General features: G+C 48.3%; 2 protein-coding genes across 2 annotated transcripts in view; both read left to right on the top strand.

The window, feature by feature from the left end:
* Window positions 1-346: 346 nt before the first annotated feature.
* The window catches only part of Kap-alpha1 (karyopherin alpha1), a 29,333-nt gene continuing 17,582 nt past the window's right edge, over window positions 347-12,097 (top strand). Inside the window, exon 1 of the mRNA XM_076440751.1 lies at window positions 347-487. The gene's annotated coding sequence lies outside the window, so the exon portion shown is untranslated. The remainder of the gene's footprint in view (window positions 488-12,097) is intronic.
* Window positions 1,412-10,196, top strand: LOC143217059 (uncharacterized). Its single transcript, XM_076440778.1, has 2 exons — window positions 1,412-6,137; window positions 6,237-10,196. Exon 1 carries the CDS (start codon window positions 1,412-1,414, stop codon window positions 2,054-2,056), a length of 645 nt encoding a protein of 214 aa, XP_076296893.1. The 3' UTR covers window positions 2,057-6,137; window positions 6,237-10,196.

Consider the following 12,097-nt stretch of genomic DNA (forward strand, 5'->3'; position numbering starts at 1 on the left):
CAACGAAACACGAGAATGTTGATCACGTTTCTTCTTCGATGCGAAATAGAGGAGAGCGAGCCAAGTGTCGGTGGCCGACGGACAGGGAGAAGGAGAGACGGAATGATAACAGGGTTGGAGAGCGAGAGAGAAGAAATGTGCGTGGTGTGGAGGAGAGCAAGAGCAAGAGCAAGAGCAAGAGAAAGAGAGGGACGGCAGGGATGAGGGACGGAGAGAGAAGAGAGGTTATGTACAGACGACGACAGGAGGAATTCCAGCGGGCGGCAGCGCTGAGGTCCACGGATGGTTCGTCCGTTCCTTCATTCCCCTCGTCCGATAAGTGACGACTCCGCGGCGATAATTCGAGAGGACCGTGTTCGGGTGGGACGCGTCTCTCTCTGGTTAGGCTATCCGTTGCTGTTAGGTCCGTTGCTGGCAACACTGAAGATTTTTACGGATCGCTAGGACTATACCGGTGGACGTGCGGAGTCATCAGGAACGACAAACGGTAACGATAAACACACGCACAAACACTATTTTCCTTTCTTGTTTTTATTCCGCGTGTACATCCGCTTAATTCGCCATCGAGGGCAAAAGGCGATACGTATATCTCTGTAACGCGCAAAGAGCTCTCTCCGGATGGGTCCCTCTGTGATGCTTCGTTTTTCTTTCTTTCGTTCTTCCGTTCTTCCTTTCTCTTTCTATCGTCTTGTCGGTCCGTGTGTACTGAAGGATCTCGGGCTGTCTCGATGATCCGCGGCGTCTCGCGTATATCGAAGGAACCTATTATATACGATGCGATGCACTGGCGACTATCCAACTAATCACACACTATACACTATGATGATGTCGTGGAGAAAACCCGGTGGGAATAAAAGAAGGGAAGCGAGTCGAAAAAGGGAGGAAGAGACGGGGTCTCGGCACACCGGTTATATCCTTGGAAACGGGCCGTGCAGAAAGCGATACGCTGCTCCTCTTCTTTTCCCGTCACCACCTCCTCCACCTCCGCCTCCGTCGCCGCCTTCTCCTTCTTCTCGACCGATTCTTTTCATTCGCGTACACGCGTTTCTCGCACGCACTTCGGAAGGCAAAACACACACTCGACGACGACGAAAGAGAGAGAGAGAGAGAGAGGGAGAGAGAGAGAGAGAGAGAGAGTGAGACACGCAACACACACCGGACGACGCGACGAACGGGAAAGAATATAGAGAGCGGGAATAGTATAGAAGACGGACAAGAGAAGAAAGGAACAAGGGAAAGAGAGCCGCGACGGTGTCGGGAAAGAAGCCGATGCTAGGGCATCGCAGAGAGCGGGCTAGGCAGAAATGTCGGTGTTACTACCAGCTTGGAGTAGCAAGCACCGGTAAAACACGGTCCTAACTAACACACATGGAGACAGATTGGGGACTGCTGCTTCGGAGTTTACTATAGGATGGGACGGATGGTGATGGCGGCCGTAGCGAACCAGCCACCGCCCCCATGCTTCTTCTCTCTTCCTTCATCTCCCTCGCCTTGTTCGACTCTCCCCACTACCGACGCTACCTCTTCTGCCTCCACCCTCCTCCTAACCGCCGCCAGTGTGTTCCCCCCACCCCCTAACCCCGTAACCGTTCCAACTTCCAACCGTTCTCCTATTCTCCCCTCTAGGCATTATGACGGACACGCTGGAGCACCCCTCTTCTCTTCCCTCCGCGACCAACTCGCGCTCCCTTGTCCCTCCCACTCCTTCCTCTACACTCTACACTCTACAATCTCTCGGTGGTCCCCACCACCCCCTCTGTCCCTCGATCGGCACAAGTCGCCTTCCCTGGGATACGGAGTACGGAGTACGGAATACGGAGAGATGTTATCCTCGAGCGATTCGGTGCGTACTATATATTCGTCTGCCCATGCGTCGCAACATCCCCTACCTGCGTCGCATCTCGGCGTGTGCGTCGGCCGCAATCAAGGTCAGGAACGTAGCCGGCCAACTGGGAGCCCCACGGTATATCGATTCCCAAGCCACACCGCACCACCGCACCGCCACGACTACACAAAGAGGACGAGGGACAACGAGAAAGAAAGAGAGGGAACATGACCGCCGCCGCGCCGTCACCGCGCCGCCGTTGTTTCCAGCAGCAATGGCTCGCGTGGACCATCGCGGAGCTTCTTATCGTGACGCATACGTTCACCGGAAACCCGGTATCTTTCGGACCCATTAACTCACGAACGTGATTGCCCCGCTATTTATCTGAGCAAAGGAAGGATGCGAGCTGCGCCGATATTGCATTTATTTCGACGATTTCCCCTCCCTCTTCTGCTGGGGCCGATCCACCGGCCTCCGTATTAACGGAGCTGGAAATTGCTGTTAACGCGGGTCGACAAACATCTTTGCAATCGCGAAAGAGAAAGAGATACTTGTTGTCCAGGCTAGCAGGACAAAACAAGTAGAACAATCTTGAATATCACAGTATCAAATCTTTCAACCCAGATCATTTTTATTCTATTCAATCTTTTTTACGTTGTGCACTTTGATTTTCTTACGCACACACACAGCAGTTGAGCTTTTTACAATTTGTAGAATGTGGACGAACTTAATAATATTGAAACTGTTTTGAATAATGGCGTGGCAATTTTTACTGGCGCCTTAGGATCACCATTCGAGTGCAAAGGGTTAAATAAAAAGGGTTAAATTGGCTTCAAATTGATACAGATTGATGAATTAACGTTTACATCTTATTGTTAGATTTTTCAGTTGTGCGTTTCGCATTAAGGGGGAGACTCCTTTTTCCAGGATTGCAAGGGTGCGGGATTCGCGTTCTCTTTTCTTGATAATAGAAAAATGGGACTTTTGAGGACGATAGCGCCGTAGATCGATCTTTTATCTAGCGTTTTTGACTACTGAGAATCTCCATTTTTGTATTATCGAGAAATGTGAACGCGAATCCCACACCCTTGCAATCCTGGAAACGAGTCTACCCGCCTTAAAGAAATAATAAAAGAACATTTCGGGAAAACTGCGAAATTGGCACGAGGGACGGGCGAGAGATAGAAATCGACGCCGCTGCTAGCGGAATCGGTGCTGTAGCTGAATGTTTTCGAACGGCCCGCGAATTCCACGAACAGTGACTCGATTCGGAGTGTTTAAAGATCACGAGAGAGTAATTCCGCAACAAAACACTTGATCCGCGTACCTCCCGGACGAAGGGGGAGTCAGATAACGTTCCGTAGCGCGTGCGGTTATCTTGGTCGATTCCCTTGACTTTTCACCGCCATGAGGTATGTAACACGCTCGGTGTAGACAAGCGGCTCTTATTCGCGATGCAATATGCAACCGATGTGTGCGGCGAACGAGATGCGACGACGGTGTATATCAGTAAAACTTTCCATTCGATCGCCGGTTTCCTAGCTGGAATAGCGACGGCGATGAACAGCCTGTAGTTGAACCATCCAAAAATGAGCAAACCTTCTTCTTGCAACCCCTAAGGATCTTCATAATTCCGATCGATTTCGAAGAAACTTGAAATTCTGCGTTTTTGAATGCCAGTTATTTTCAATAATAAGAGAGACGTTGTCTCTCCGCAAGAGCGGGGGAGGCAAGGTAAGCTTATCGTCGGAAACGACGATATTGACGGTTAATGTGCGTACGGCGTACGGTCGCGACGAAACCAGAGACGGCGAGAGCACTGGCGGCAGTGTCCGATACTATTATTAGTGTGCAGCTGCCTGCGAATTACTGAATGAAAGGGAAGGGCCCGCTTCGAAACAATGTCCGAAAGAGACGGGAGCTACGCTGCAACCGGAGGCTGCGGCAGTGATCAGGCCACGAGCGAGCAGGTCGAACACGCTCGAACCAGCTCGAACACATGTGCACAACTTCGAACAAGTTCGAGGCTCCTGTGCCCCTCGATGATGCCCAAACTGCCACGCAAGATCCCGACGCGACAATCTGCGTTGTAAACGCGATAACCTTCGTCCGAAGTAGGGCTGTTACTTTTCCGGAGCTTCGAAGTTATGTAATAATTTTTTAATTTGACAGAATTTTCACAGGATATAAATAACAAATAACAGAAATGCCCAACTTCAATCTTTCAGCTGTGTCCAATCTCTTTTTACTACTAACCGCTAGTCCGAAGTGGTTACCTTTGAAGAATGACACACATTTGACCCATGTTTGATCTTCCAACTCTACGAATGAACACGTGTAAGCAGGACAGTCTCTCGGTCTCGGTCCAAGTTCAGCCTTGCTCGAACGGCGCAGGCAGCCATCGCTAGGCATCAGCCGATTATTTAGGGCCAGGCGCGCGTGCACGTCGAAACGAAAGCTGCGACGCGAGCCTCGTATCGACAGCAACGTTGATTCGTAAATTAGTGCGAATTCGTTCTCGTTAATCTCGCGAGATAGGTTCAATCGAACCTGGAAGTCGCATCGGTCGACTGCGTCGCGAGGCTTGCAGAAAAATAACGCGCAGTTAGGCGAACGGCGCTTGCATCGTATAAATAATCAAGAAAAATCATCAACAGCTAAAAATAAGAAAGTACGAGGCATCTCTGACTCCCGGGGTCAAACCTGACCCGGCCGTCGAGGTTCAAAGATTGAAGATTGAGACTTTGTCGCTGGGTAGATGGTAGTCGGACGACGTTGATACCGGAGGATCGTGCGAACAAGAACGATTCGGGAGTTCGGCGCACACAATTTTCTTGTGTACAAGTATACTAAACGAGAAGCGTCGGGCTGCGATCATTTAAACTCGGACTTATAATGCCAGCGAAAGCATAGCCGGGACCATCTCCATTGAACGAGTACCGGGCAATTAGAGCCAATAGATGGCGACCCTCTCTCCCAAAGGTCTCGTCTCGAGGTGTTGAGTTTCTTGGTATCTCACGAGTTCAACCTACCACGCTGAATTCTGCTGGTCCCCCTTCGGCGCAACAATTGCTGGAATACATAGCGTTCAGAATATTCTCGTACCACGAAGAAAGTATCTTGAAACGTAACGACGACTGGTCGAGTTAGTAGACAACCCTGATGATGTCTTCGAGCGCACAGAGGATGACCGGAGTCCTACCGAATGTTCTCTAAAATTAAATGCAGTCGTACGACCATGGGCAATTTTTGTAGCAACAGAAAATTTGGGTTTTGTCCAGCCAGCTGCCAGTTTGCTACACGGTGCCACTGTGTTGCACAGGGAGCAACGATCTCGCTTCCCCGATCGAAACACTTGACGCGTCATCGGTGAAGCTTGAACGTTTTCCTTGTTCCAGGGGCAGGGGGGATGAGAATGAGAAAAATCGTGGAAAGAGAACGCTTGTTCCTACACGGTGGATCATTCTGTTGCGAAGCGGTCCAGCTAGTGAACCTTTTATCGTTACATTTGTCTCCGTAGTTAACGAAAATATTTTTGTCAGAGGTGTACGGTGCGAAAGAGGGATGCTCGCGTCCGGAGTGTTATCAGATCCGATAACTGTCCGCGCTATATGTGTCTTCCCATCGAATATACGATGTTTACCGTGATATACATTCGCATTAACGTTTTGGCAGCGTTGCTTGTTGCCATGGAGACCGTATTGGTCGTTATACGCGGATATTCGCATTTTTACTAATTTTTCTAGCAGCGTAATGTACATTTACGACAAGAGTACTAAAAGCAATTTTTAGCGGCGCTTTCAAAAATTGAGGATTCGGCGCGTCGATGATTTTGGTATCCGTGGGGAAGGATACGGGGCGAACGGAGCTAGATACGGTCCTGCTCGATCTCCGGCGTGGCGGGTCCAGCAATGACGCGGAGATCACCGAGCGTGTCCGAGCGCGTCCGAGGCTTGTCGAGTGGGAGACTCGGTCGGTCGATGGTGGGGATGATGCGTCTTCGACGTAGGGGAATTCCCCGACACCGGTGCGGCGTGATGACCACACCGTGTCCCTTTTTGTTGCCGCCCATTAGGCGCCACCGCGGCGTGATTCGCAACCGTGTTTCTTTATCTTCGGCGTAGCCGAGTCTCGACTAGACTACGAACGACTGACTGCACACGTTCTTGCCTATCTTTCCACCCTGGTTTTTCCGTCTCCCTCCATTTTCCCCTCCTCTCACCCTCGCACGATCTATATACGTATCTCTCTATCTCTCTCTCGTTCGTTCGCGAACGGATCGGACAATAGAAGAGTGAATCACCGGGCGTAGGTACGCGAAAGCTACGGGTTTCCGACGTACGCTGCCAGATAATCGACGAGATCCCGATTCTGGCCACGCATTCGATCACGTTCGTCTTTTGACTTGTAGAAGACGACGACGACGACGACAACCAGCAGCCGACGCCGCGCCGGGGCGGGACCAGATGGAATCTGAAAGAGACGCGAGTCCATAGGGGATGTTTATCTACGTCTTCTGTATTGATCTGATTTTTTACGAATTCCGAGCTACCTATTCGAAAACGATTCCCGGTTGACCCGCCGCGCCGCCGACCCGACCCCTGGAAACAACTGAACTCACCGTTATTTCGTCTCTGTTCATCCTCGATTACTCGCACTCTACTTTCTACGTATGTAACTGGTTACGCGGAACTTTACGCCGCTCCGACGTAAATCAATTTTTATTCGACCAAGTGTCCACTTTAATGCAAAATGGATGTTTGCTAGTGTGCTCGACACCTTTGTTTATGCTTGAAACGCTAAATTTAAAGTTTTCAGATTGCAGATACTGTATGCGAGTAATTAAAAGTGAACTACGAGAAATGAGGATCTCACATGTGATAGACTGTGGGATCCGGGAGAACAGAGGGGATTCTAAACAAGGCGGTTTGCGTCGGTCCGCTGTTCCCGCAGGTTTTTGGCCAGAGTCCGGTAAAGGGGTGTTTATCTAACTTATCAGGTTCTAAAGACTGGTGCCTCGAAAATCGGGGCACAACGTAATCGCGTCCGAACTCGCCTTTATCTCCGACTATATATTAATCAACAGAGATACGTATAATAAGCGTCTGGCGTGGTCCAGACCTTTTCCTCACCGCCGCGCCGCGCGCCGGTCTAATTCGACCGCGGCAATTCTACCCGCACACGTTTTTACGGCCGTCGAGCCGCTTCGCCGTGAAAAATGATTTTTATCTTGAACACAAGAAAAGATGAATAAATTCGAAGCAATTCTCCGATTAGACTTTCCAGTCTGATCATTCATCCTGTTTCTCGGTCCGAGCCCTTAGTTTTTCTCTTTTTCTTACCGTTTTTTTCTCTCTAGTCCGAACAGTTTAGATGTTCACGATGCGAGGGCGACTTATCGTCTCCGACACACGGTTTATCGTTTCTCCCGGAAAGCCTGCGTGTTTTTTTCCCGGGTCCGCTCGAATTTCACCGTATCTTACAACCTTTAGCCTGGCTACCTATACAAAAGCGGTCGAAAACGCCAGCGTCCGTTCGACAATTTGTCAGGACGAATGGGAACCACCGTTGCGTTGGTTGCGTGTATGTACGTGTGAATCGACGGACTTGTATTGGATGATTCATACGACTGTTTACCGAACTTGTATTTTCAATCCCGGTTCGGCAAAGACGATCACGATCTACGATCCAGAGCACCTACTGACCGGATGGACGATAATTAAAGTATGTTTTCGCTTGACTTATCGATCGCTTCCGTTTCGTATCCTAAAACCAGAGTCGTGTTGAATTATCAATTAAATTACAATGTATTGGTTTGGCAAGAAAGTGATCGCGGTATTTTAAGGTGAAATAAAACTCAATGTTTCTATTCAAGCAATGATCTCTAATTAGTAAAATATTTTCCATTTTGTTCGATGATCTTTTGCCATCGTTTTCTTTCTAGCTTCAGAATTCCGCGCTCATAAAACTTGAAAAATTTCCCAAAATTGGGTTTTAATTCACCTTGAGGGAGTAGACTCCTTTCTTTCCACATTTGGGAATGAACGGGGTCCTCTGGGTCCGGAAAGAGCGTTTCCACGGGGAATCTCGTGCGGGTGACTGGAGAAGGGCGTTTTCCATCGGCGTCGGATTCCATTGGCGAGACCCGCTTTTACCTGATTAATCGCGATCGGGAAGTTTGTGAAAGAGAAATGGCTGCGAGAGGCGAACACGCGGCCAGGGTGAAACGAGAGGAGATCGCCAGGGAGAGGAGAGAGAGAGAGAGAAGGCCGTTGGGAAGAAAGAGAATGGGGAGAAGAGAGCGCGCAAGTGGCGCACACATGGCGCACAGTTGTTCGAGAGGTCAGGTTTTTGTCCACGAGCCTTCAGTTTTACAGATCCGGCCGAGTTTCTCTGTGTCTCTATACTCTACACCTATATACAGGGTGATCCACGTAACAACAGATTTTCATCTTCGACGATCACGCTCACGAGGGGAGCACAGTGTTCGGTATCGATCGTCCTGCTGTCTCTGATCGTCGATTTTGTAACTCGATACTTCCCCACTTGAATGTTCCACTGTTTATTCATCGCATTCGCTAATTCGCTCCGCAGATTTATAAAATGTACTTCTTGAACTTGTGGACGTATTGAAAATTTCTGTCGCATTTTCCAAGCAAAGAAACGAAACAGCTATTGTTTGCCGTGGTCTGGATAGAACGGGTGGAGAAATGAGAAAAGTGTGTAACGTTGCCGAAATAAAAGAAAAGGAAACGGAGCCGGTTGGGCGTGTACCGTGGTCGAGCAGTTAATGTGTCGCTTTTTATGAGCTCGCAGGTTCCACAGAGTAACCTGGACGGACGGCCATGCTGCAACAAAAAGGGCAACTTTATGAAAACTGATCTAATTGCTGTTCACCGGCTTCAAATGACGTACTCTAAAATACGATCCCTGCGTCCCTCCTGCCGTTTCGCGCGAATGCTCGATTTCAAAAAAGAAATCAATTTTGTTTACGACAGGGATAAATATTCGTTCCTGAACAATTTTAAAAATGGCCATTTCAGAGAATTCTTTTTATTTTGCACGAAGACCATGGATTCCATGGATGGACACGAAGTCCATCGTCCAGCGATCAGCGCGATTACTAATTGTAAGCAACGCGTATCGAGGAAACGCATCGGCTCGCGTCGCAATCGATAACTTCGGTTGGTCGACTGGCATAACGCGTTATCGTCCCGATACAAGCGGACAATTTTTTATGCATGCCTCGGATAAGTCGTGGCTAGTATGTTCGGGCACGAACCAAGTTAAGCATCGGCGTATAATGTATCACGGGGCCAGCGGGCAAATATTTGTTACGTTCAGATTTCTGTTTGCCATGAGAGTGCCGCGCCGTCGCAAAATAAGATAGCTCGGCGCGGGGGGCTAGCTACCGTTCCATCCGGCATCCTCTTGCGCGTATTTCGAAAGGCTAGAGCTCACGTGCACCGGAAACAGAACGAGTGTTTACCTTGCAGTCGAGACCCTGTCGAACCCTGCGATTATGTCTCCGGTATCGCGAAATACCTGGGAACCAAGTCATTCCAGGTTTCGAGGGTTCAAAGTACATACTTACAAGAAGGGACACAAGTCCATTATTTTAGGATTTCATCCTCGCGTCACCGCGCGCGCGCGGATCACGTGACTCAATCAACAGTTATTATTAGACTGCGGACCTTTATGCGTCTATAGGAAAATTCAGTAGATCAAATTCAAAATTGTAGGAAAATTTTGAAAATTCAAGATGTCGATATATAATTTCTCATCTATTACAATTACCTACCACCACCACCGATCAAAATGACCGGTTCCAGATTTATTATTTTATAATTATTCAAATAATAAAAATGATTTTATAACTATAAATATCTTTAGTAGAGCACGTATTATAATAGGAGCCGCAAAAAATCTAAATGTAGTCTTATCCTTTTTATAAGGGAACATGTACCAGTTACTTTTAAGGCTCGGTAGGTTTAGTGTTAAGGGAGGAAATAGCATTCTGTATTTGGTTTCTATTTCTTGCAATTGACGCAGACAATTTTTTTGTCTAGTTATTATTAACCCTTCACGCTCGGTGTGTGTTACTTTAACTTCAAAGTTCAACATTTCTTTCGACCTAGAGTAATTCCATTCTATATTAATTTCTTTCTTTGTGTGAACATGAAATTGATACGATAGCTCATACAATACTTGAACGTTTAGTAATTGATTAGATACCGACATACTTAATAATCTAAACAATATTTCGAATAATGGTGCAGCAATTTTCAGTGGGTTAAATGTCGTTTGTACGCGAGACATTACTTGGAGCGTTGTCCTTTTATTTACTGGGTGCGTTATCATTTTGTCGGTAATTCAGCGAATAATCGAGTTGGCGAGCAGCATCCCGGAGGAGCCGGCCAAAAAGAATTACACAGGCCGGTTTAACGAGCATCGCGGATCGGTGGGAAGGTAATGGTGCAAGGGAAGACTATGGCGAGCGGCGAGCGGGGTATGTTCTACGGCTACGGGGAAGGTGGACCCGACGGAACACGTGGGACAGCGTGCAGAGCGTTCTCTCTTGAGACAAAAAGTACAAAAGTGTACGTGAACGTAGTTTACCTATGGCTCGGTGTGGCAATAACGGCGATGGTCGCCATATGGGCGACAGCCCGAGGGCCCAGAGAACCCAAGCGCGCACCTTCCTCTCCTCTCTATTTCATCTCGCTCTCTCTCGTTGTCTCTCCTCTCTATCTTTCACCCGAGCGCCCTTATGCGGGCCAGATTTTATGGCCTATAGGTACACGCGTACATATACGTGCAAAGGGCTGGCCTCGCTCGCGATTCCCCTCCAGGAGAACGATTCTGCAAAAACGTGGCGACGCGAGATCGCACGCGTCTGACTCATCGATAAATTCAACTACAGGCTCACGTCTCCACACCAACACCCTCGAGCACACTCAGTTCCCACGAGGAAGCCTCCTGAAATACGCTCCTGGACCTACGTGTCCTTCTTCGCATTAGCATCAGCTCATGTCCGCCATAGTGTCACGACGCGTGCGAATAATTCCGGCCCGACATCTTGCTTACATCGTGCAGAAACAACAAATGACAATTTCTCCCATTTACATTTTTCTACCAACGTCTATGTATCGAAGTGCAATTGATCGGGATGCATCGCATCAATTGTGCATCGCTCGTTATCCATTCGCCGAATAAAATCGTGCATGTTCCCGAGTGCGTTGAAGAGTTATCGATGTTTTCGTGACAACGCTCCGGTTTTTTCGCAGCGCATTTGCAACGGTTGTTCGGCGGATGTCGTCGATGCAGGAGTATATCAAAATTATCCAGGTCATCCATCGGAAGGTTGTGTGCACGTAGACACGCGGGTATACGTGTTCCGCGTTAGCTAATTCTGTTTTATCGTTGCTGCGACGCGACGCTTCAACGTTAACGCTTCGAAATTTAACGTTTCACCGAGAAACAAGCTCTCCTAGTGATAAACGCGCCGTTTCTGGCCTGTGACATTCAATTTGCAAGAATACGGGTCTGTTGCGCCATTTTGTCGGCGGATTATGCCGCGGGCGCTCGCGAAATTCTTGCGTCGCGTGGCGTCGCGTCGTTCACATATTCGTAGAACCGCTGCTGTTTCGATCGTATTTTATTGTTACAGTAATATTCGTGAATTCGTGGACAGTTGAGGCATATATTATATTAAACAATTGGAACGCGAGGAACTAATGTTCCTGTTCGAGTAAGACGTTCAGAAGGTGAAAGCGACGGTCACAGGGTCGCCGCGCTGCGCCGAGCCGGGTTTTACAGTAATTAAAACTGGTCGGAACGGTAATAACAGGAAGGACGCGGAAACGAGGTGCGAACCGGCCATAAATCTGTCCATTAGCCGTGTCAAAATGGACACGAGCCGTGTTTTATCGCGTTCGACAGCCGTCGCTGAATAGATTTCCCCTTGATACGTGACGAATCGGTCGGCATACGCGTGTCCCGATAAACATGGATTTCGTTGACGTAACGTTTTATCGCTTTTCCGCGGTAATTTTATCATATTTCCACCCACTACCCACAGTTCCCGGAGTCCAATCAGAGCTCTCTGCACTCGGAGCTATTCTAATTTGAAAACCGAATTTTTCTTCCGGCCTGAAATATTTCCATTTTATATGAATTTCTTAATTTGATCGATATAAAACCGATATACATAACAGCTCGTACAATACTTTCAGTAGAGTGCAAAGGGTTTCTCTTTTCTGAATTTCTCGA

The sequence above is a fragment of the Lasioglossum baleicum genome, chromosome 16, assembly GCF_051020765.1.
Source record: "Lasioglossum baleicum chromosome 16, iyLasBale1, whole genome shotgun sequence".
NCBI lineage: Eukaryota > Metazoa > Arthropoda > Insecta > Hymenoptera > Halictidae > Lasioglossum > Lasioglossum baleicum.

Bases quoted from the DNA above. Each gene is read 5' to 3' on its own strand.
- LOC143217059 (XM_076440778.1), top strand. From the start codon at position 1,412: ATGGGACGGATGGTGATGGCGGCCGTAGCGAACCAGCCACCGCCCCCA.